Source organism: Hippocampus guttulatus, chromosome 9 (genome assembly GCF_054856545.1).
Source record: "Hippocampus guttulatus isolate MCC_2025c chromosome 9, RoL_Hgut_1.0, whole genome shotgun sequence".
Classification (NCBI taxonomy): Eukaryota; Metazoa; Chordata; class Actinopteri; order Syngnathiformes; family Syngnathidae; genus Hippocampus; species Hippocampus guttulatus.
The window spans coordinates 19267282-19293781 of record NC_141269.1 but is presented as its reverse complement, the minus strand read 5'-3'; the positions used below and the strand labels follow the sequence as shown (position 1 = coordinate 19293781).

Sequence of the window (26500 nt, the reverse complement as noted above, 5' to 3'; positions counted from 1 at the left end):
TCGGTGCGACGAATTGTAAGACTTATACTTTTATTAACATGTAGAGTGTTTATCCCTCCCCAAACAAACAAAAAAAAAGGTTTCAACCCATTGAGTTTTACACATTCTGTTGTGTAACAACAGATGATGTAAATTGTGCACACAGAAACGGGACAGAGACAACATGGGCTGTTATGGTAGACTCAAAAGTTTGTATGTCAACATTTTTCATTTGTACTTAAGCCTGGCATACAGCTGCAAGAAAACCTATGTGTTATCTTAATTTCTGGATACATTGGTCATGTGTTGCAACCTTCATTTCAGTCACAACAATAGACAAACAGTCTGCTTGAACAAATACGACACAAACAGTATGTTCTCATGTATTTTTATTGAACACACCATGTAAACATTCACCAGGGAGCTGTTGTTGATATACTGTACTGTACTTCTGTGCTTTGGGTCATTGTCCTGTTGCATCACCCATCTTCTGTTGAGCTTCAATTGGTGGACAGATGTCCTTGAGTTCTTGTCCAAAATGTCTTAGTCAACTCGGGAATTAATTATTCCTTCAATGACAGCAATCTGTCCAGGTCCTGAGGTAGCATTCAGCCCCAAACCAGAGACGTTTGTCAGTCTTTAGCCGACACTCCAGGATTCTTCACCCTTCTGAGCATTCTGCGCTGTGCTCTTGCAGTCATCTTTATAGAACGGCACACTCCTTGTTTGAGTAGCAAGAGTGCTGAACTAGTTTCATTTATAGACAACTTGACTCATCATGGACTGATGGACATCAAGGCTTTTAGAGATACTTTTGTAATGCTTCCCAGATTTATGCATGTCAATAATTCTTCGTCATAGGTCTTCTGAGAGCTCTTTTGTGCGAGGCATGGTTCACATCAGACAATGCATCTTGAGAAAAGCCAAACTGGTGTGTTTTTAACAGGGCAGAGCAGCTTTACCCAAAACCTTCAATCTCATCTCATTGATTGGACTCCAGGTTGCTGACTTCTGACCCCAATTAGCTCATTACCCTAAGGGTTCACATTCTTTTTCCGCCCCACACTGCAAATGTTTACATGGTGTTCAATTAAAAAAACATGAGAACATATAATAATTTGTGTAGTATTAGTTCAAGCAGACTGTTTGTCTGTTGTTGTGACTTAGATGAAGATCACAACACATTTTATGACCAATTTATGCAGTAATCCAGGGAATTCCAAAGGGTTCACATACTTGTTCTTGCAACTGGGTCATTATTAGAAAACTAAGTTCTTTGACAAAGATCAGCGCTTGATCAGTGACCCGAGAATGAGGATACCATCAGTCTGACTACATCAACAGATGCAAATAATTGCAAAAAAAAAAAAAAAAAACCTAACAAAAAAAATTAAAAAACAAGTTTACTTTTGTTTGGTTTTAATACAAAAATCCAGAGATATCTTACAAATGCCATCTCAGATTTCATCTTTCACATTAACCCAAATTAGAGAGAAGGGCAAGAAATAAGGGAAATGGGCCAACAAAACAAAATTGATCAACTTTAGGGTGCTGAAATTTTTGCATCATGTTTGACCCCAGGGAACAGTTTTGGATGACAAATTCTGACCTCCCAAAGAGTCATTTGGATTTCGATGGAAGACCCTTCCTGTATGAGTTATAGTGTAGATGCACACAGAAAAAAAAATGATGAGACCACTTGACCCAAACGTAAAATCATGACCGTTGAATGATGGACAGGAGTCATCTATGATATTGCTTAGATCCAATACTTTCTCCTAAATGTGAACATGTCGAGTAGTAGTAGTAGCAGTGTATTTAGAACCAGACAAAACACAACCTTGCAGTTTCCATTTTATGCTACGAGCCGCTCTGTAGTAACAGACCATAATATTAAAACGACAAGGGGAGCATGGGCCTTCTTCCAGGTCATGTTGTCACACTCTGCTGTGCAGTGGTGAGTAGAAGGACTGCCCACTGGTGCTCAAATGATTGTTGCGGCAGATCCAAATCCACCTGTGCTTGATGGATGTCCTTAGCATCTACTTCCAAGTCCTCATCAATTCTTTCTGCTCAGATTCCTGGTGACCCGTTGGATCAAACTCATTGAACGCACGATTGCTCCCAAGTGACAGCTGTGTCCCATTTCTATTATTTAAATTAGCTTTGCTTGTAAAAGAAACAACCGATGGGCTGGTGGAAGCGGCAGAGTCAAACTCCAGTGGTTGTCATCTCAGAGAAACCAGTCAGGTCAGTTTCACTCCAACATTTGCCAATAACTGTTGTGCCCCCCCCCCCCCCCCCAATTAATATTCAGTGTGGTCGGTTGCGATATTAAAAAAGTAAAATGGCCATTTTTTTAATCTTCCTCCCCTTTATCACAAATAAACAAAACCGCACACATGCTCAAGACTCATTCACACCCATTACATACACACACGCATACAGTCCTGATTTTCAGCATATGGGAAAGAGCCAAGCCATGCCGGGTCAGACCCAATTTAAGCTGAGCCGAAGAACGAAACATCTATTTCGCTTCCCGTGTGTCTGGCTCTATAAAATTACTGCCAGGCGTACCACAAGGCTCTGTGCAAGGCCCTATTCCTTTTCTCATCCCCCTTTGTCTGGTCATGCTCACATCTCATTGGCCAGCTCTTCTGTTTCTGTGGAAACGTCTCCATTAGCGATCTTGGTGTTCTCCTCGTATCCAGGGGGCATGAAAGCTAATGTGTAGGGGTAAAGCTTGTGACACTCTGCACGGTATGACTCGGCACACTCCTTCGAGTCGCTCAGGTAGCCACTCCGAAGATTCTCCAGGACCTCTGTACAGATCTGAGGAAGAAAGCAGTGATGTCAAACTCTGTTCATTGAGGGCATTAAATTGACATACATTGCGATGATGGGACAGAACTCCATCAAGGCTCGAAATAACCTTTTTCTTTTGAGGAGCAATTTTGCGAATAAATGACGAAGAAGCAATTTTCTAATTTTGAGGTTACATTTTTTGCAGGTTAATATCATGGGCTTGGAGCTATGGTTTTAAACAATAAACAAATAAAACAACAACAAGGAGGTTGAATTATGACTTGCGTTATCGAATGTTTCAGTACTTGAGTATTCTGCTGAAAATTTATAAAAAAAAAATAAACTAATAAATGTGTATTCGGATAGGCAAAATGATTTACCTAATACATTTTACTTAAGAACAAACAACCAATTGGTTTCCCTTTTTTACGTAATCAACACCTTTTTCCTTAAATATATATTGGCTATGATGGCCTTGTGCTCAGCCAGTGACGTCGCAAGCCAGCTGACAACGTGTGATTCGTGGCTCGTTGACAAGTGACACTTCATATGTACGATGTGGTAATATGTTTCAGTTTGGTGTAAAGACAGGCTCACATAATAATGGGGTTCTCTTCCCCAACTGGTTATGATGGACTCATCAGGCCTGGTGCGCTTCCCACCTTCCGAGTCCCACACAGAGGGAAAACTAAAGCCCTCGGTAACAGCGGCCACTCTGATGATTAAAACAATAAATAAAATATTCGGAACAATCACGACGTGTTACGGGTAGTTAGCGTTCATTGATTTCCCTAACATTTGGCAGCTCCGTGTTTTGCCAAATAAACGCCCTTCACGGTTTTGTGTTTCAAAGTGTTTGATTAAAGCGCAAAATGTGAATTGTGACTTTCAAAATGAGAATACAGTTGAAAATCCACTTATTTCGAGCCTTGTTCTATGAATAAACATACCTGAATAGATCTGTTGTTGAGTGACTCATCGAGTGCGGTGGCCAATTCAACTGCCTTAGACAGTGTCGACGAGTCCATATACACCATCATCTTAGCAGCTGCAGGAAGAACAGGAGGTTGCTTTGTCAGCTGATTATGTGCATGCTAGTTCTACCAAAGCGCGATATAAAAACATCTACCGTGCGATGTAGCCCTCGATTGCTTATATCAACCACTGGTCCGCGGCCCTTTTACCGACACCACCTCCCCAACCTTTTTTGGGTTTTTTTGCAGCGCATCAATCCTCCTCACCCCCAACCACCTCATCGATTACCTTTTAAAGCGCAATATAAGTCGGTCTGGATGAATATATGATTAAGAATCGGAATAGAACATGACCAGCTGCGGGCTGTGAAAGCATTTTTGCTCCGTTAGTCGCAGCAGAAACAGGGTCAAAAATAATGCAATACAACAAACATGTTAATAATTTCAACATGTCGCACCGGATGAAGTCGAAAGCATGAAAATGTGAGCAGAGTTTGCACTGCCTGCCCAGGAAAACAAAAGCAATTTAGCTGCTAATAATTAGGCAGCAGCCACCGGATGAAAGCCGCAATCAATAGTCAGGTTTTCATCATGCACATTTGCAAGTTGCAATGATGCTAACTTTGTATTTGTTTTTCCGATATAAAATATGGTAAACATACATTTTTTATGGAAAATTCCTCTCGTGGGATATCATTGAACAACATAAAAAAGATGTACATCATGATATAAAGTTTTGTGTACATTGAAGAGCACTAGATGCAAGTGTCCCCCTCTTCCGCCCCCCTTAAAAAAAACAAACAAACAAAAAAAAACATACCAGCCAATCGGTGTGGTATGGAGTTGGAGTGTTTGGAGAGGTAGGCCTGGTTGAAGCTCTTTGCATTGCTGTCGCCAAACAGCCGGGTGACTTCTTGCTTCAAGACTGTCCGAACCACGTCAGGCAGCTCTTTGCTCTCCGAGACTGAAGAAAGGGAAGAAGGCAGTATGTAAGATATGATGGAAGCTAAATCAAGAAGTACACAATCTCCAACAAAAGTATTGGAAGGGCAAGGTTGTATTATGGAGACATTTGGGTTTCAGATCAAACGAAGAATATTACACAAAAGTTGAGAAGTCCGGCTTTTAATTTCATGCTATTTACATATGTGATGTAAATAGATGTGTTCCACACCTCAGGAGCCTGCAACCCATTGAATTCACCAGACTGTGGCTTTCTTCATTGCAAAGGCGTTTCCAGGCCTTTACTGCAGCCTCCTTCAGTTCTATTTTGTTTCTTCCTTCAGTCTCGGCTTCAGAAGGTAAAATGCACATGCTATTGGGTTACGGTCTTATTACAGATTAATCGGCTGACTAAAAAAAAAAAAAAAAAAAAAAAGAGAACAAGGGCCATAATCAGATGAATTTTTAGCCATTTGATTAATTGGCCGGGACCTCAGAATTGACCTTCCCGTTCCAATACTTGTGGTGGCGACTTTATAGACAGCAGGAACAGTTGGACAGAAATATACCAGAATTGTTAATTGACTGATTTTACCTCCTTTAAAGAAGCGCACAAGACACTGATGTAGCCATGGGTGGTCTGGGTTGATGGCAAACGCCCTCTTCACTGATTGGAGCATCAATAGGTATTTTTCTGAGGAAATCATATGCATAACCAATGAAAAAAAATCAAAATACTGCGGGATAAACAACAGTATAATCTGTTTTAATAAGTTCAATGATATTCAGAACACACAATAAATACGGAACTATTGCATTGAAGTGAAATCACAAACCTTTTCTGAAGTAGATTTCAAATGCCAGTAGGTGTGTGTCAATTTTATCTTTGACAAGGTGTTTGAGAGGTATCAGAAACTTGACTGCTTCTTCCAGTGGATTTTCTACCTGCACACATGATGTCAGCACAACGGTCAATATCACCGTAGATTGCGGAGACATCCGAAACGTCCTACGATCTAACGCTAAAACCAACCTTAACCAATTTGTCAGGAATGAGCTCCTCTTTGGGGCCCCCAATCTCTTCGTCATCGTCCTCCTTCTTCTTTTTCTGGTTCTTCAACTGCTTCTCCTTTTCTGCATTCTTCTTCTCCTCCTCCAGCTGGGCCTTCTTCTGGGCTCTCCGCTGCTTGTTCCTGAGCTTCTTCAGCTCTTTGTCCGACAGGTTAGCTGGAGGAGATGAACAAGAAAGAATCATTGTAAAGTTCCGACAAGTCCCAAATCAACCCAGATTTATATAACCTTTTTGGTTTCACCAATTAACACTTTTTGCCGATTTTCCACGATCCAATGAGTGTCAACATTACCGTCTATGCTGAGCTTCTTTTTAACCCACCAAAATAATGTTCACGGCTCATAATTTTTTTTATGATGAAGTCTTAAGTGTGCCTGTTTTTTTTTTAAATTAAATCGACATACTGAATCATTCATATTGACATTGGGATTAGAGTCTGGTGATAATAGGAAAAAAATTAATCGCGCAAAATTTGATTACCATGATTAATCAAAAGTATGTTGCATTGATTTCAACATTTAGTATTTATTCAACGACTGAAACTCAATTGTTCAGAACTGCTATCATACCGTTATGGCAATTCATCCCTTAAAGTTAAACACTTTAGTCTTGAACACTCTGGTTTTGTTAAGTCCAAAATGACTTTGTGAAAATATCATGTGGACTTCCATCTTCATTGTGCTGCACCCACACCTTTGCTGTATTGCTTCTTTGGACACATTCAAACCTTGGATGAGAATCTCCCTGAGCTACTGATTAATCCCAAGAGATACCAGTTGGATCCACACTTGCCAAAAAAAATTGCTCACATTTTCTCTCAACAATTACAAGAAATAAATATTTTTGTAAGTCTTAACCGATGCTCACATTTTCAACACTCACTCGTACAACATTACTAAAGAAAAAAAAATATCACAAAATCCGTCACTGGTGAAATATTTTGAAACAGGCCTGCAGGCTACTTGCGTGGTCCTTGAGGTGGTGAGCCTCACTTTGTCATATTTATATTATTTTGTTGTTGTATGTCTTGGGACTTAACAGGCCAATCCTATTTTGTGCTACATGTCAAATATGTGTTGGTGCGACCATAAAAATGTGTTGAATCAACTTCAAAAAGTCACAACCTACAAAGAACCTTTAATTCCCCCATTTTTACACACATCACTCCCTTAAGTCGATGTTAATTTCCTTCTAGTATGTCAAAGGGATTTTACACTGACTTTAGCATGAGCACTTTTTAAAACAAAGCACATCTTGTATTTCAATAGACAACGTGTGACAATGTTGTTTAGTTTTTACAATTAAATGAAACTGAGGTGTCATTTAACATTTTAAAGAACGCGCAAGGAGGCCAGAATCACATACACATCACACACTTGCTGCACAGGCAAAAGGGTGCCTTCAGGGTACTTTCACAATCTCGAGAACTTGAAAAGACCACTGAGCGCAGTTTTTTCTTTGATTGTCATGTTTAAGATTGTGATCAGCCAAAATTGAAATCAAATTACATTTTTGATGAATTGATCTGCTCAAGCACATGCCAAAAAAAAACCCAACAACAAAAAAACGACAAAATGCATGTGACACAGCTTTCAAGTTGCCAGTTGTAGTGACATCGGAAAAAGGCCCATGAGCCTTTTGAGATTTGAAAATGTATTTTTGATGTTGCTGAAACCCTCGCACATTAACAGAACGTTAACGTAAAAGCAGTTTTCTTTACCAGTGTCGGCCTGCAACTCTTTGCTGTCATCAGTCAGAGGATTGTCATGAAGGCTCAGGTATATCTGAATGGCAGTGACGGCAGCCTTGTAGTAAAAGGGATGCATCCGAAGCACGTCCTCAAGTTTCAGCAGGTCCACATATGAGCGCAGCGTCATCTTCCTCATGCAGTAGGTGTGGAAATCAAACTGGTCATCTGTGATCTCCACAAAATGCTGGACAAACACAGGCAACATGAATCAATGTGACATGGAAGTGAATAAAAATACAGATGACAAACGACTGTAAGACATCCTCCTTGTTTGATCAAACCTACCCTTTCAATCTCATGGCACTTCTTGAGAGCATCCCCATACTTGTTCATAGCCTTATAGGCGAGTGCACACTCTGTCTGGAACCACATACACTGCATTTCATTCAGGTTCTCCACTGCTGATGCGCCCTCCTGGACAAATACCAAACACAGGCATGAATGGCACATTCTGTTACCATGTCCAAGCCACAAGAAACAAGACATGCAGACATTGGAGAGCCTTATGGTGTATTTCTATTGACTATTTATACTTTGACATCACTTCAAAATAGATCTTCATCTACGAGTAATATAAAAACAAATATATTTAAAAAATAGTGAAGCGTGAGATTATAATTAGTTTCGATTAAGACAAAAAAATGCCGGTATTACATTTTGTGTGGGATTGGGATCCATTTTTTATTTATTCTCATTCAAAGCACGTTTGTGTGAGCTGCAATGCAAAGATGGCATTGGCAACAAAAGGGCATTTTAAAACGGAACACGTGAGCTTTGGTAGTGATGTGATGTACAAACGCGCGCGCACGCACACACAAAAATGGAACCCATCTGCCAATGAACGAAAACCGACAGTGGTCACAGAAAATAATTTCAATCTGTGGCCTACCATGAGCCCTAATCTAATTCCGATTGAACATCTGTGAAAGGAGCCCAAACATGCCATCTGGAGAAAGCACCCTTCAAACTTGAGAGAACTGGAGCTGTTTGCACATGAACAGTGAGGCAAAATACCTGCTGAGAGGCGCATTGAAAGTTACAAAAATCATTTGATTGCAGTTCGTTTCTAAAACGGTTATGCAACAATTATGAAGTTAGGGGTGTCAGTCATAATTATTGTTCAGGCCTGTTTCATAGGTTTGTTTTTGAAAATAATTCTTGTGAACCACAATTCAGAAGCTTTGTCTGATTTTCTTTGGTTGTTGTATTTATGACTACATTTGTCACATTCAGGTTACTTACTGTAAGCGACTACTGCAGGTTTTTCCTTTCATTAAGCGAGGGGTACCAACAATTTTGTCCGTGTGTAAAAGAAATGTTTTATCGACTCATCCCAAAGCTGCTTTCAGCATGTACTTGTGAATGCTTTCTCACCCGTGTGAACTTGGAGCACATCTCCTCCGCCTCTTTGATCATGCCAGCCTTCAGCATGTACTTGGCACACTTTGAGTTGATGAATCTGTCAGCAGTGTCCAGAGCCTGTGCCTCATCCATCCACTGGGCTGCCTCTCGGATGTTCCCAGCATGCTGCCAGAGAATAAACATTCAACACCTCAACTTTATACAGGACAATTCACAATTCACAAACACAGAAGGAAAATTTGCGCCGCAGCAAAGGTTACCTTGTAAATCTTAGCTTTGATAAGGAAGAGTTCGATTAGGGTTGGAGTGCTCTCAATGGCTGTGTTGATGTATTCCAGAGCCAGTGTCTGTTGGCCAACCATGTCGTAGTGCTGAGCCAGGAAGTACTGCACCCAAAGCAATGTGGTTGGTGGCTCCTCTTTACCATCATCTGCGACACAGCAAGAAGACTTGAGTTTATACAAGTAAGCATCAGACAGCAATGAGAAATACCCATTGGCAATTGGGCTAAGTTATTATTGGAAGAGCTATGCGACTCCAAAAGTAGCACCTCTTGTACGAGTACTGTTTGCAGTTTGTTGGGTCGGTTCATCGTCTAAATCCCTCATCATTAAAAAAGGGAAATAAATAAATCCACAATAACTACAATCACACTGATTTGCAGATTCCTGTCACTGATGGGAGGAGTAAGTACATTTCTGGAAAAAGTTCAAATTATTCATTCATTCTTGCTCAGCTTTAATTTGGTTTTTAAGAAACCGTCATGCCTGAGATGAAACATCCCAAAAGAGACACAAGGTCTGACCGACAAGGTGTAATTTGCCTGACCCTCTTGGCCAAACCTCTCTCGCCTTGCACTGAACTTGGAGGGAAAAAGTCAGAGCTGCCAGTGACCTAAAGGGCATCAGGGGAGTGAATATCACATATTCATCTAGCACTTTTGCTCACCTCCATTACACATAGAGGCTGACTTTCATAGATGAAAGGGCCATAAGGAGGCGATTCAGAAGAGAAGGGGAATTAGCAACTTTGTTTGACAGGTAAGTCTATAACCTATTTTCGATCTTTAAAACTAATACTCATCGCATTTAGCGTTACAGCAACAGTCCATTCCAAGTCATTCATGCTCCCAAAAAAGCAGCCGTGGCTGCTCGAAAGTTGACTTCTATGCAGTGCACTTCATACAGTGCATGTCTCGTGCACGTTCATGTCAGTGAGGGGCGTGCCTTTGGTCAGAGATTCGAGAGGGGAGAGAAAGTAGCGAAGCGAGGCTACATTGAAATCGTGCTTACAGTTTTAAAACTGCACACAGCCCCCTTTAATGTTGCTGATTGACTGAGGATAATCAAGCTGAAAGCTGGACAATTCCTATCAACACATCTCCATTTCAAATTCGCTCATGTGTTTGTTCTTACCATTTTGGCTGAACAGTCTGGAGCTTTTTAAGGAGGTCTCAAAGCCGACCACCAATTCTTCTATAATTGACACCTGCAATTAAGGAGTACTAACTTGTAAAACAGTAAGTTATTCAATAAAAGAGAAGAAATGTTTGCTTTGTTACCTTTAGTGCAATATGGACACTACCAGTCAACAGTTAGTACACGCCTTTCTCGAGGTGTGTCAAAACGTTTGACTGGTAGTGTGTGTATGTTTAACAAGAGGAAGAAATGTGTCATTCAAACATTGATAGCTGTCATCGCTGAACTATTGGTATCACCTTTTCCTTGTCGTTGTAAAGAGATTTCAGGGTGGTGAAGACAGGTGGACATCCCTTACTGAAGTTCATTCTCAGGTACCTGTCAAGACACTCTCTGAACTTCTCACCTACGAGATAAAGATGTGGCGTGATGGAGGTTGTTAGAGAGGGAAAAATAAAACATACTGTACAAGTACAGTATCTCCCTCTACTAGCCTGTTCCCATAATTTACGGTACATCATGTTAGAATTGGAGTTACTATTAGTCTCTCAGAAGAAAGGTGATTATTTGCCACACCAGTAAGAAAGTTGAGGGGGAGCCGGCGAGGGACGAGGCCTTTTGGAAACTTCTCCCAAGCATCCTCGTAGACCTTGAATCTCTCCTCCACACTGCCTAAAAAGTTGCACAAAAAGAAATGGAAACTTATCACATTGACGATACAGTTTCAATTACAGAACAATTATTTTATTGTTGACTATTTTCATGGAAAAACATCTTACTTGGTTTTAGTGCTTTCTCCAGACCGTGATAATATGACCAATTCTCTGGGTTCCTCTCCTGCATGCGATGGTAGACATCTGTAGCCTCATCCAGACGCTCCAACTTTAATAACAACTCCCCTAAAGGAGAAACACATATACAACTGAGCCCAGAACTGAACTGATTCCAAATGAAGCATTTTAAAATAAAACCCACACCCACTGCAGCCACTAATGACACAGACAGTACATCCATTTAGCTCCAATTACTGGAGCAAAAATGTCAACATTTCAATGTTGAAACTACAGATTGGCTGGGAGAGTGTCAAATGTCCAGTCAGTGTGACATTGATAGACATGACTCACCCCTTGTCTCTTCCACTGCCAGTTTGTCACAAATCTGCTTTTCATAGTTTGACAAATGCTCCAAAGCCTCCTTGTAAAGACCCGCTTCTCTCAGCACCTGGTTCTGGTAAAGCAGCAGCTCACTGTACTCGTAGTCCACTTTGTCAGGCGAAGTCTACAGAGAACACATCATTTGACATACAAAGAAAAGCAGAAAGGAAACTGCTGAGTAAGGTGCACAAGTCATGGTGAGCAGGAGGGGGTCGCAGTTGAAAAAAGCGGAGAAAAAGATTTCGTATAACGGAACAGGGGGATTTTTCGTGGTAGGGGGAGAAGAAAATGGCTTTTATGCATGAACATTTTGTCACACAAGGGGGTAGTTTCACCCATGTAGGTTTCGTTGTAGAGGAGTTTCACTGTACTGTCTAGCAACACAATACACTGAAAGGTGGTGCACCGCAATGGTCAATTGAGGCACCCTGCTGTATTATTGGAATTTAATCGTATGTTTCACATTATATTCAATCATATATTTGGGCAGTTAAAGGACTCAATTTTATTTCTGTCCGTTCCTTTACCTGCTGTTGTGATTGGAGCAATACGTTTAGCGGAAAGTACAATCACCGGCAAGATTGGAAGTATGCAACGGAGCTGGTGGACATTGTTCATACCACTAAACTGTGCTATCGATCCAAAGGAAAAGCTGACAGATACTAAGGTCTGCCCCGTGAGCATGTTTGTAATAGGATGCCAAACCTGCTGTGTTTTCCTGAACTCCTCAATGATCTTTGCTGCCATCTCATAGTCTTCCAGGAGATGATAGGCAATGGCATAGCCGATCCAGGAAGCTCGCTGAGCGGGGCGCAGTTGCAACAGCTGGTACCGTGTCTCCTACAGGAACAATGAGGAACACAGGTTTACTGATCTTCATAGCAGAACTAACAGTGTGATGTTTTGTTACTTAAAGAGATTCAAGTATCTAAACCTGGTGGGAATTTCTATTGAAGCTTTTGCTCTGTGCTACGTACCCGGTAGCCTTCCAGATCTCTCATCTGAATCTGCAGCAAGGACAGATCTCTCAGGATCTGGAGGTTGTCCTTGTCCCACTTTAGTGCGTTTCGGTAACACTTGATGGCCTCATCGTATTTCTTATCAGAGCGCTGTAATAAACCGTATACGTGCCAGCCTGAGAGGCACAGGGAGTTAAGGAAAATAGAAATGGATAACAGAACACACACACAACAGCTTCCCCCGTCTATGACTTTGCAGCTGGGCTGAGTGAAGATCTGCCATTTTCAAGGAGCAGCCAGTGTCGTTAACTCAGTGTCAAAGCTGTGTGTTCAGATTTTGTTGGAATCCAAACAATTAATGCCAAGAACGTGTGATCACGTTTTTGTTTGTTTTTTTCCCCCTCACTGGGAGGGTTGGAGGAGTGTCTGATGCGGCTCAACTGTCAATTCCAAGCTTGAGAAGAATGGTAATGAGGCACAATTGCCAGTAGATAGCAATAAGGCAGCATTTTAAATTTGAGATCAGCTCTGGTTGGGACTATACAACAGGCTAGTGAGAACATTCTGTCATGGCGGCACCTGCACAACGGATGCAAGTTGGACAATTTGAAGCAATCATTTGAACAGACAATGCATATGTATGGATTTCGAGTATGTGTTGTTGAGGGTAGTTGTCAGGGAATTTACCAGAACATCTTGAACTCTGAAAAGACTCGTCTTAACTCAGGAACAGATTGTCTTTTGCTGATCAGCAAAGGGGGCGGAGTTCCTCGAAGGTAACACAAGTCGTGTTTCCTCTCAGACCGAAACCCCACCTTCGCACCGCCGCTGACCACTTTTTATGCACAGGATATTCAAAATACAAGTAACATATCAGAAAAACATTCCTCCTTATTTGCATGTCGCGCTTCCCAGCCCAGCCCACCGATATGCCCCTCAGTGGACATCTGGAGGCCATAACATCTTCCGGTGCAAACAATGGATACCTTGTTAATTCAATGGGTAGATTTCGCATGAATTTAGACAATGCAACACACCGAAGGACATCTTGTCATGCTGCCCTCCCGAAGTTGAACCTTCCTGTCGACATTATCAGTTAATGAGGCCTTGGCTTCATTCAGCTCAAGTTGGCCCTTTTTTCTGTGTGCTCCATTGTGTAAAGGTTGTGAGAACTTAAGAGTTCAGGGTCAATCATGCATATGCTGAAATGAAACTTTGAAACATGAAATATTAAGTTTGTCTTTCTCCATCAGTAGTGGAAGTGAATATTTATCATCAATGTGATCAAGTATAACTGAGACCTTGGATGTATGGTGCGGATGATGATCACTATGTCAGAAGTGACTGAACAATATGAGCATGTGACAAATGTGCCTTCTAGTGAGTTGCGCTTGTATATCGCTAAGCACGATTATTTTGCTATCAGAAGCCATTGCAAAATATTGTTTTAGCTGGCTTAGATGCTAAAACTACTGTTACGATGTTAGAGGTGCCACAAGAGTTTAAAAAAAACAAAAACAAGTAACAGCATAAAGGTCACTGCTCTACTTCATATGTTAAGTTTCACAAAGAAGCATGATTTCCTCGTTTTAGTGGAGAAAAAGAAAGTGAATTTCATAAAACTCTGGTTACTAAAATGGAAAAACTGAGAAAATTGAGGAATGCTCATCAAACACCTGTTTGGGACATCCCCTGGGTGAACGGGCTAACTGGGAAGAGGCGGGTGCCATGATTGGGTAGGTATAAAAAGAGTTTCCCTGTAAAACGATGGGAAACATGACCCTGACCCACCTGTTTTGGAATGTGTTGCAGCCATAAAATTCTAAGTTAAGAAGTATTTGCTCAAAACAATAAACTTTAGCAGTTGAAGGTGAAATATCTTGTCCTGCTAGTACATTCAAAATAGGTGGAAAGTGATTTGCAAATGATTATATTCTGTTTAGCACATCGTCTTAACTTCCATGTGAATTGGGGTTCTCTATAAGCTCTTTGTTTTCCCACCTTAACGCATTGCAGAGGTAACGGATCAAGACTTAGGATTTACCGCTCCTAAAAATCAAGTCAGTCTGACTAGTGCACAATTTTTTTATTTTATTTTTTTTAAATGATCGGGTCATCCCTAATCGAGGGGAATAATGTATTGATTATACTTAAGTAATTATATATGTATAAAGAGAAAGAGAGAGGGTGAGAGAGAGAGAGATATTTTCATGGACTCCAAGATGACAGGTTTCTAAATAACTGATTCAAATTAAAAAAAAATATTACCTGGTGGTCCATATATTGTAATGTTAAAAAAAAAAAAAAGTTAACTATGTGACGTTTGAGATAAGTAAATAATCCCTATTGAGACGTTCTGTTTTGGAAGTTACAGAGAGCAAAAAAGCAATCTGCTGACCATACTCCACTGAGACAAGCGCTTTCATTGAGTGTTCAGGTACACAATGTTCTGAGGCCTCACACATTATCCTATTGTTCAAAAAAATGCTTGTCACAAACCACAAGCTTAAGTGTATCTTTGGCACCAACACAAATTATAGGACACGAGGGCTGAGTGATTAATTGCCAAATAATCAAAAAAGACTTACAGCTTCTGATGTAAAAAATGTCCTATCAGTATTTTGTCCCTCTCCACCCACCGTTATTTTCTCTCTACTAAGACAGCATCCCCTTAAAATACACTATGAGTTGTCTAATTGCATGACAGGCAGCCAGGTGTCACAAAGATTGAAGGCAGCCAGCAGCAGAGAAAAAAGCAGCCATGTGAAGCATCACTGAGGAAAATTCAAGACAGTGAGACTAAGCGAGCAGCTTGTTCCCAAGAGGAATTCCATGTCAGTTGTTAGGACACGCTTTGGCTTGTGTAAGGATTAGGGTTGACCGATTAATTGCATTTGCAATCTATTGGTAGTCACAATTTGATAAGGCACGATTAGCTGATTGCAAAGGCTGTTATTTGACAGGTCATTGAGAGCGGAGGGGAGCGAAGAGGTTCAGAGCATACAGAGCAGGCAGTGACGGCAAATCTGGAATTAAAGTTTGTCACACTAGATGCATGTCATCTCTAGTGAGGTTTCCGTCCCGAGACCTTGAGGCGAGTATCTAGTACAGTGGTTAACCTTGTTAGAGGTACCGAACCCAACCAGTTCATATGCACATTCACCGAACCCCTTCATTAGTGAAAAATAAAAATATGATTCAAGAACTGTTCCTTCAGTTTTGAGTTGCTCAACTTGGCATGACAAATCACACAGAAAGGACACTGAGTCCCATCACTTTCCGTGATGCATGTGAATCCATGTTGTAAATATTTGCCCGACCGCTCTTTTATTTTTTTTGCTCGACATAGCATGTATTAAAAACATTTTTTTAAAAAAACACACAATCTACTATCATGTCAAACAAACAGAGATGACAGTGTGTGCGCTGAGATGACAGTGTGTGCGCTGCTCGAGGAGTGACAAATAAATATGCACCGTCCGTTCAATTGATTTGAAAATGGCAACTTTGCACCAAGTTGCCAGCGGTCATACAAACCCGATTCTGTTTTCATTCATGTTTACACAATGTTTCAACTTCATTGGAATTGTGTTTGTATGGTAACAAGATGAATTTGTCCCTATGTTTAGACAGACGAGAAGATGTGACTCTGCATTGAATCCATCCGACGCCACCGAACTGTAATGTCTGCTGCTGGTTATTCATTTTTGAAACACAGACGTCATAAACAGGTATTTTACCTTACTTTTTCTACACACGACCGTATGTGACACAGAAAGGACGAAACTGAAATTTGAACCCAGTTGTTGAGACAAACCGTGTTGCTGTGAGGGCCCCTTGCCACAGGAGCCTTAAGTGCCCACACTGGTTGAGTTGGTGAACATAAAGCCACCAACCATTTAACAAATGAAATCCACTTGACAAGTATTTAAGGATACAGACGTGACTCTTAAGGTCATTGCGCAGTCCTCTTCTCACCAAGTCGTAAGCATCTTCCTTCTTCCCCAGACAGTTCAGGGTCAAGCCCTTCATGGCCAGGGTTTCTGGAAAGGACAACAGGATGCTGAACAATAGGTACCACCAGGTTAAAGAACCACATTTTGATGTATGCATCTACACAGCCACACATGCACTTTGGCTACCAACCTCCATGCTCTGCAAACTTGGGGTTAGACAGGATTTGTTTGCAGAACTTGAGTCCATTTCTGTACTGCTTGTGCTCGTAACATCGCTGGTGGAGAAGAAAAAAAAAGACATTGAGATCGCATGAGCACAGAAAACTCTGCAAGCAAGGGAAGGAAATTGTTTTTTTTGTTTTTTTGTTTTAAACTAAATACAGTAAATATTCTCTAGTACGGACTCGTGTTTGCGCTGTCCAATTTGTCCTGATAACAGAAATTCCTCATTTGGGAAATGAGCATGGTACATGTCCTTTATGAACCTGCAAGTATGTTGACAAAATGCACCTAAAAACCACCTAAAGAACGTCACCGGACCCCTGCTGGACCCTCTCCAGTTTGCCTACCGGGCAAACAGGTCTGTGGAAGACGCAGTCAACATAGGTCTGCACTACATCCCCGAGCACCTCGACAGCACAGGGACCTACGCAAGGATTCTGTTTGTGGATTTCAGCTCTGCGTTCAACACCATCATCCCGGAACTCCTCAACCCCAAACTTCTCCACCTCGGTGTGTCCCCTACGATCTGCCAGTGGATCCTCAGCTTCCTGACGGGACGGACACAACAGGTGAGACTGGGAGCAACAACATCAACAATACGCACCACCAGCACTGGAGCCCCACAGGTATGTGTCCTCTCTCCACTGCTCTTCTCTCTCTACACAAACGATTGCACCTCAACAGATCCAGCTGTCAAACTCAAAGTTCGCAGACGACACCACGGTCATCGGTCTCATCAAAGATGGCGACGAGTCTGCGTACCGCCAACAAGTGGAGCAGCTGGAGCTCTGGTGCAGCTGACACAACCTCGGGCTGAACACGCTCAAGACTGTAGAGATGATCGTGGACTTCAGGAAACATTCTTCTCCACAGTTGCCCCTCACACTATCCAACTGCCCTGTGTCAACCGTCGAGACCTTCAAGTTCCTGGGAATCACAGTTTCCCAGGACATGAAGTGGGAAGTCAACACCATCTCCATCCTGAAAAGGGCCCGGCAGAGGATGTACTTCCTGAGGCTGCTGAGGAAGCATGGCCTGCCACAGGAGGTGCTACGACAGTTCTACACGGCAGTCATCGAATCAATCCTGTGTTCTTCCATCACGGTTTGGTTTGGGGCCGCCACAAAAAAGGACAAAATCCGACTTCAACGGACAGTTAGGACGGCGGAAAAAATCGTTGGCACCGCCCTACCCACTCTTGAGGACTTGCACACTGGAAGAATCAAGACAAGGGCACGGAAAATCCTCCTGGATCCCCCGCACCCTGCCCACCACCTTTTCCAGCTACTCCCCTCAGGCAGACGCTACAGATCCATGCGCACCAAATCCAGTAGACACTTAAACAGCTTCTTCCCTCTAGCCATTAACTCCTTAAACAGCCACTGACGTAGTCACTCTTCTTGTACTACAAAATGGTACTACAAAACTACTGGTTACTCTAAAATGGTTCAATGATTTTGTTGTTTACGATACTAATGCAGCGTGTTTTACCGGAGACAAATTCCTTGTGTGTTCTACATACTTGGCCAATAAAGATGATTCTGATTCTGGGGTGTAACAACACAATCAATAAAATACAAAAATATACTGTCCAAAAACTGTTCATATAACAAAAACTGCAATACAGGTGTATCAAAAAAATCACAACAGTAAAATACATACAGTATTTTAATGTTTATTTTTTTCTGTCTTGGGAAAAAAATGTGTATTTTGGATTGTTTTGTTGGATGCATTCTTTGGTTTAAGACAATGTTTGCCTGCTAGTTACTTGCAACTAGTTGCAAGTAACTGTCCCGTTGATCACCGATGTCTGGTAATTCTTGTGCATACTGAAGGATTTCTGTTGCCATTTGCATTGCTTCCTTGCTGGATGGTGGCTTGTCATGAGGAGTTGAATCGATGCCTTGTTTTTTTAAGTTTCATAGATTTGCGTCTTTCCGACTCCAAGTGTCTGCTGAATCTTTTTAACTTTGTGTCCAGCCTCGCTCAAACGGATGCATTTCACAAGCTCCGCTCCAGTCGTTACAGTTCTTCTACGTTTCGATGATCTACACGACGTAAGTGAATAAAGTTAAAATCTTTCGCAATTACAGTAAAACGCACGCCAATAAAAAGTCGCTTACACGTCTTCGTTTCGAATCTGATGAATGAAAACGGCGAAGCGAACACGTTTCTTCGGTCATGTCGAGTGGGTGCTGCTTTTAAGCTAGTGCCGCGTTCTCCAGGACGTAAGTGAATAAAGTTAAAATCATTCACAATTACAGTAAAACGCACGGCAATAAAAACTCACTTACACGTCGTCGTTTAGAATCTGATGATCGAAAAACGCGAAGTGAAAACTTGTTTCAGCGTTATGCATTTTCCGTCGCATCAGGTGGGCGTTACGTGTATTTAAGCTCCCGCGGCATTACACCTCCATCCGGGTTACGGGTAGTGGGATTTCCGCTTACGCAAGTTCCGGTAACACGTAATATCGTAGTCAAAATGTTAATGCATAGGTTTTTATTCCGGGTGAAGGATATTCCTTTCCATAGAATTCCGGGGATGGGAATATTTACTGTAGTATTGTCAAGAGAATGAAGACAACAGTAATGCTCAGTCCACTTGACTCCAGCTTCTGACTTTCCCTTGGAGTCTGTTCAGCTATCTGTCAATTTACACAGGCACACACCCACCGATAGGGGCACAACTCCAAAGCCTGAATGTCAGACCCTGCAGGAACAGGACAGATGAGCACTAGCTTGCGGCGATAATTTTATGTCAAAACACTGACAGAAATGCTCAGGAGAAAACAAGTTACTATTGACCATACCTTATGCTAAACAAACATAAAACAAAATGACCTTCAACATTTTTTTAACTGAATGCAGTAACTCACACTAATTTGCTCCAGCTGGGGACACACTCACGTTCATGGATTCCACCAATCAGACATCACTCTCACAGCTAAACACGTCAAAGGAGCTTTAACTCCAAAATTTAGAAACACCATGATAAACTGACAAACAATCACTGATACAGCAAGTAGTAGCAGTAGGTTAGTGCAGGGGCATGGCCTGAACATTTCTCAGGGATGACCAGGGGACAACATCTCACTGAAGTGATGGCAATAAGCACCAGCACATGCATCAACACACTCACACAAAGTCCACGTAGGATCAAGTAAAGTAAAAAGCAACATTTTGCTCAGCTTAATTTTCGACCATGCTATTTCATTTGCCATTGGTTTGCTTTGGGATACAGTGAAATTCCTCTACAACGAAATCCAGTTTACAGCAAGAAATTTTTCACAACAGGGGACTTCTCACTATAGCAAATTTTTATCTCAGATGTAAACACACACACACACACCCACACACACAGACAACGTATATGTGTACTCTTTATTTTTATTCCAATAGTGCATAAGTATGAGCATACACTTGTTTGACACTTCATATAGCCAGTGTAGAAAGAAAAAAATGGCAAAGAAATTGCGAAATTTATGATCAGCATTTACTTTCACGGACATCAATTTCTTGCACAATGTCTTTTACTTTGCTTCCTCCATCTCTCATTTTTATTACTTTTATCCTGTCTTTAAGCTTTAAAGCTTTTTTTTCTTAACTCCTTGGTTTGCAAAGGTCCATTTTGTAGTCATTTTAGCAATGCAACGTTCGTGCTGCGTCTGAAACTAACAAAAAATACTTCCTGTACGACTGCACATGTGTAAACCAGTGTGGTGGTTGCTGTTGCGGAGCGAAGACTCTGGCAGGCTGAAGTTGGATTAGACTTTTGCGGAAGGCTTGTTTTCGTTGCAGTGAACCTCGTTGCGAGGCAAGGACAGGGAAAAAGATTTCGTATTACGAAACTGGGGGACTTTTCATTGTAGGGGGAGTAGAAAAGTGGGAATGGCGTTCATGCATGAAGATTTTTGCACACAAGGGGGTATTTTCACCCATGTCGGTTTCGTTGTAGAAGAGTTTCACTGTACTATCTAAAAATCTACATATGTATCTCATGCGCTGATTTGTGAGCTCTTGTCACAGGTGGCCAACACCGTTTTACATACTTCACTTAATGGCCCTACGCATTCAAATCTAAAGAGCACAATAGCAGAAAAAAAAATGTTCATCCTTCACAATTCTAAACATTGCTTTTTTTTACTTTTACGTTCCCGCTTGTACTATAAGTGTGCATTTTATTTCATGAAACCATGACTGTGGGTGGTATATTCAACAATGACTTCTCAGCCATGTTGTTGAAGTAATAATTTTCATTGACACTTACTGCAACAGTCAAACATTCTTTCCTCATGACAGATTTTTGAAGAGTTTACATTCAGATCAATTCTGAATCAAGAGATCCAAGAATACAGCAGTCATGTGGAAGTGGCAGGAAAATTACAGTTATCCAAATTTTCCCCTAGATTTCTGGTGTCTCCGCCCCTTGGCAAGTGAGTTTACTAAGTCACAGTATCAACTGTATGTGTGAATAATAATGAAATAATAATATTCATAGCAATAATAATAGGCAGGGAATACACACTATTTTTTCCACCCATAACCAAACGACTTGCAGCTTATCCAAATACAAAAAAAAAACTTTTTTTTTAATACTCCACACTATACAGTACACACACACTTGACAATGTATCTGACAGTACTAGAGTTGCAATGATAACAGTTGAGCCTTCAAATAATATTTATTGCCGTTTTGTTTCCTATCAGTATCATAAACAGAATACGGTATTGTATTTTCCACACTAAAAGGTGCACTGGATTATGAGGCGCACCTTCAATGAATGGCCTATTTTGTAACTTTTTTCATATATTGGACGCACCGGATTATAAGACGCAATCTACAATGCATCCACTAGATAGAGCTATGCTCAAGGAAATGCAAACAGAAGGATCAGATGTCAGTGAAATGTAGGAGACTGGACTGTCTCAGAAGTGTTTGGTATTTATTCCTTTGTTGTGTATTCACAAACGCGGAAATCACAAAAATTCTGTAGGGGGGGCTATAGAATTTATTTTTTGATTTCCTCGCTTGATTTTTTGTTTTGATGCATTATTTTCACTTTTTTTTAGTTTCATTGAAGCAATCGTTAGTTTACGTTTTTCGGAGGCGGTCATGAACGCCTCTCGAGTCGAACGGAAGAAGAGAAGGCACGGACTAAGACATACCTGTATTTGTTGAGACTGTGAAAACCATTAATAAAGTGTGTGTTTTAAAAAGCCAACACCACAGCTCTCCTTTTTTTCGGAGCTGCAACAAAAACTTTTAATAAAGCAGCAACACATTTCACTGAACCAACAGCAAGTTATAACATTGACTCGTTAACGTTGAACTCTCTTGCCGCTATTCTATTTCCGTGTTCTATCGCACGTCTCCAGCAAGGAGCAATTTTGGGGTCGACATATTACCGGAATGACCATACACAAGGCGCACCGGATTTTAAGGCGCTGTGAGATTTTAAGAAAATGGAAGACTTTTGGGTGCGATTTTTCGTGCTGAAAATACGGTAGTCATTTTTAAAAAGTGCTTTGTCTTTTCAAAGTTTTTACCAAAGTCTCAAATCAGTCCTAAAAGAGCATCACTAATAGACCAGAACACATGGAAAAGAAGACAACAATAAAACTCACATGCGCGCCTTTGGCTCGGCACACCCTTGCTTGTGGCGAGCCGAAGTCCATGTGTTATACAGTGCATGCTACCAGGTCGGCATTCATTCATAGCCTTGAGATCATATTATGTGCCTTGTCCCTCGGACTGGCAGATGGGGGACTGCACCCAAATCGAACATGAGGGGCATTGGGAGAGAGAAAAAAAAGTGCTGTGTGTGGTGTTATTATATTTTGGGTTAGTATGTGCTCCATTTTGCAGACTGCATCGGTTTCACGCCGACTACATTTTTTCTTTATTCAAATGGGGGTGGGAGTTCTCGTAAAATATCACTGCCGATCACTTCAAATAAGGTACTGATCTGAGGTGGCAGCCTGCAATTTTAGCTCACTGGCCAGCGCTCTGTGCTCTCAAACCGGAGACGTGTTGTTGGCGCGGATTCGATACCTGAATTGGGCGGACGCTGCAAGAGTAACACACCACCGGTTAAACATTTGCACATCTGCTGCAATCGCCCCCAAAATGGTCGAGTTCAAGTGGTTGGCTGCTTAAAAAGTAGATCTTGGTTCTCATTTTTGACTTCAAAATGGCGCCGCGAGAGTGGCTGCCTTTCCAGCAGCTCCTATATTTTGTTGTTCTACTTCTTCCTTTCATAACTTTGCTGCTGTGAATTAGGAATTTCTCCATTGCGAGACTAATAAAGGTTTTCTTATCTTATTTTAAAAATTGGATACTCCTGTTTTGCACAATTTAATTTTGGAGCCGAATAAATAAAAATTTAAAAAATCAATACATCAAATATAAGAATTAAAAATAAAAAAGAGAGAACAAGAGAACACATCACTGATCCTACCAGCAGGTGGACCAATACATATATGGTCTATTTAAACAACTTATTTACTGTACACTCGACCCAGGGGTACTCAATTTTTTTTTCTTTTGCCAAATGAGAACCAGTATCAACCTTATCACCCAGTGCCATGCACTGCATAGCATTTGATGAGCCAATAGTGTTATTTGTAGATAAGCAGAGCGACACACTCAACGACCAACAACGCAACTGCATAGTCTTGTTATTCTTTTAATTCAGGCACGTCTAAATAATGAGCGGGACTGGAAATGTATTGTTCACTATGTAAGAAATCAAATGTGCTGAAATAAAAATGCACACATAAACCTATCGCGGCAATTAATAAATCAGCTTGCATGCTTGTTTCCATACATCACCAACAATCAGTCTTGCTGCTTCATCCTCTTTCCTGTCAGTCAACTTGCTCACCGGTGTGGGAGTTGGCACTCATATGCACACATACACACTAACAGTGGAAGAGCTTTTGATAACTTTTAAACTGGTCCGTTCGCATCTGTCCTGTAGGCCCACAGACATGTGGAACTCTTTTTCTTATTTATTCTTGAGGCGCAGCTGTGGAGAGTAGCCCTAATGCTAGCCAAGATGGCAGCATACATGGTTGCGCCAGCTAACATCTCACATTAACCACCAAACAAAAATATCACAAGTATGAATATTGAAAGAATGGCTTTGTCTCAGTTCAGTCACAAATATACTTAATGTGAAACCTGGGCTTGTTTTATTGAACACAAAGCTGATATATTTGCTGTTGAAATGGCTAAAGTTGGTTAATACACAGGTTGATCTTTTGACATCGAATGGAAAAGCATTTGATTTTTCTGTCTGTCGCTATACACCGCTGGCATAGATAGAAAACAATTTTTTTTGATTTCATAAAAAATATTAAAATACAATACCACAAATAACTAATAATAATAACAACAATAATAGGTCATTATAACACTGTGAACATACTTTCAGTGTTCATTGTTTCACCTTGAATCAAACTGCAAATAGTATGAATTGCCCCCCCTAAAAAATTGTGAATTTCCCAAAAAGCCACTGTCACATTGTACAACCAGGTAAAGAGGCTATTCGGAAGGAGATAAAAGGCATCTTATTTTATGAATCCGCACCCAAGAGTTAGTGGACTCATAGAAGCCTTCATTTTTGAAAATTGTAAATCCCATGTGCTTGAGTAGTTGTTTCAGTAAAGTTAAATAACATCTAGAAGGGAATGAAGGCTGTTGCACGTTTTCACGCACTTGCATGTTCAGACATTATGTCTATGTCTGGACTAATTTGAAGGGATACATCATTTGATATTCATTTACTGTATGTTTTTATAAAACACTGAACTATGGCTAAAGTTTACATTTGATAAGCCATTCAAAAAAACATTTTCTTGAAAATAAAAATAAAAACCTGGCCATTTCAAGAAACAGATTTGGGTTTAATTTTTGTTATAATAGTGATGTCATATTTGGTTATGACGAATCTGAGTATTTTTGCTCCAGGACTGACAAACGGCAGTTAGCTCTAAATTTAAATAAGTTATTGGTTATCATATCAGTCTTGAGAAACAAGAACTTATCAGTATCGGCTTGAAAACTTTATCTTGTATCCTTAATTGACGTTGAACACAGTTTGTCGCTGCATCTACAAATGAAAGTTAAAACGCTACCATGCAAAGCGAAAGACATAAATCAACAACCAGAAACCCCACAGGCTTCTATGGCATCGAGCTCATCAAAGCGAGACTTACACAAAGTGGCAAAGTGTGTGGTCTGACGAGTCCATATCAAATTGTTTTTGGAAATCATGGATGTCAAAGAGAATTGCTCAGTCGGCGGCGGTTACCTCTTTTACCAATCTTTTGGGGGTTTTGTTTTCTTTTCAACTGTATTTGTCCTTCTACTTCAGTATAGAGTGTGAGGACATGAGCCATCTATGTCAAAAGCAAGTAATAGCTACTACGATGACAACAACTACAATTAGTAACTCAGAGCTTCCGAGTCAACACAAAACAAAAATCTACTCCAATTGAAAGAAAATAACCAATAATATCCAAAGTGAAGTCCAAGTTAGTGTTGACCGTTTTGTTTTATATCACAACTCTGTATTGGCCAAATGAGTTAGTTACTTTGAAGAGGATCTCAATGTTGTCTGTGTTTGCTACTGGATGGTAGTATCGTGAGCTGAACTGTGAGACGGAGGTCAAACTGGAACGTGCCGACAGTTCAAACCCAGGCAGCACGCAGTCCAGCTCTCAAGCCATGCTGTTAGGCAACGCTAGTCATTTAGCGAATGACAATATAGGCATCCCGATTAGATCGACTACACTATATACACGGACACATTTGTTATGGCTTTACAGAACAAAGATGTGTACACAAAAGACTAACGTACAACACACAGCTCGAAACATGGACCGGGGCCGAAGGCATGGGTGGCAGCTTGCTAGCTGCCAAGGCACGACAGGCAGGCCCAATGGTGCTCCGGATTTGCTGACACTATCATGCCGGAGATAAATCAACTCACTCTGAACGTAACCCTCGGATCACACTTGAACCGAAAGTGAGACGACGTTAAACACCACGCGGTGACCTTTAAGCCATAAAAGCAAAGCCTTGCAATCAGACGATGAGAGAAAAATGGCCAAATTGTTGAATTAAGATATATCTAGCTATCCTGCTAACATTAGCCTGTTAGCGAACGTCACGCATCTATGGCGGTTAATATCCTTCCAAGTTAACCACCCACCGCTAAAACAAACCACGAAAACACGTTCAATGTAGCTACCGAGCATCCAACGAACATGTCACAAAAAAACAAAAGAACCAAGTGCGAGTCCACAGTTTGTACCACGAGACCAACTCTCAGCTTTAGTTAGCTTGTTAGCCATTCTTGGACAAACCGTCCCTTCCCAACTGGTGATGCTCAACACAAAACACTTCTACATTCTGTGCACTTGATCAGCGCGTTTGGGTTGTTTTGCCGAAATGGCCACTAATCGACAGCCAACACCACAACAAAGCAACGGCCAACCATTTTGGTTACGTTCAAGTGACAGCGATGTTCAGGGCCGGGTTAGCTTACCCATTCAATATGATTGCATTTCGCTAGCTCATGTGCTAACAGACCGAGTGCCACCGGTGACTCTGTAAACTGGCCAATAGCCCTGCTTACCATAATGCCACCTACAAGAGAGCAACTCACCAAAATCCTCTTAAAGAGAGCGTTCTCTTTTGGTGGTAAAGTAACTGTCGGCATTGTAGCAGCAGATGAGATCAGTTCCCCCCTCGACCTCAGCACATGTAACGTTAGCTAATGCTAGCGCGAACAGGCAAGACAAGTAGAACCAAGTGACGGACAGGCCCCGCTTGCTAGCCCGAGGCGCCCCAGTTCGATTGCTCGGCTTTCTGCCTTCGTCGATTTCCCCTGATGCAC

General features: G+C 41.2%; 1 protein-coding gene across 2 annotated transcripts; it reads right to left on the bottom strand.

Annotated features, from left to right (window-relative positions):
• Nucleotides 1–13: 13 nt before the first annotated feature.
• Nucleotides 14–26430, bottom strand: naa15b (N-alpha-acetyltransferase 15, NatA auxiliary subunit b). 2 transcript variants are annotated; one of them, XR_015101801.1, is made up of 21 exons: nt 26270–26430; nt 16562–16646; nt 16354–16458; nt 12434–12591; nt 12162–12296; nt 11427–11580; nt 11082–11201; nt 10879–10974; nt 10602–10708; nt 10300–10372; nt 9145–9314; nt 8897–9049; nt 7808–7936; nt 7493–7706; nt 5734–5927; nt 5537–5645; nt 5296–5394; nt 4579–4722; nt 3735–3832; nt 3382–3499; nt 2663–2811 (listed from the first exon to the last, which is right to left on the bottom strand). XR_015101801.1 is itself a non-coding variant. In XM_086119652.1 (20 exons), the coding sequence occupies exons 1-20, from the start codon at nt 26321–26323 to the stop codon at nt 2614–2616; spliced, it is 2595 nt and encodes an 864-aa protein (XP_085975778.1). In that variant the 5' UTR covers nt 26324–26427; the 3' UTR covers nt 14–2613. The 2 variants fall into 2 exon arrangements, 1 of the variants encoding a protein (XP_085975778.1); XM_086119652.1 differs by lacking the exon at nt 3382–3499 and having other exon boundaries at nt 14–2811; nt 26270–26427.
• Between the last annotated feature and the right edge of the window lie 70 nt (nt 26431–26500).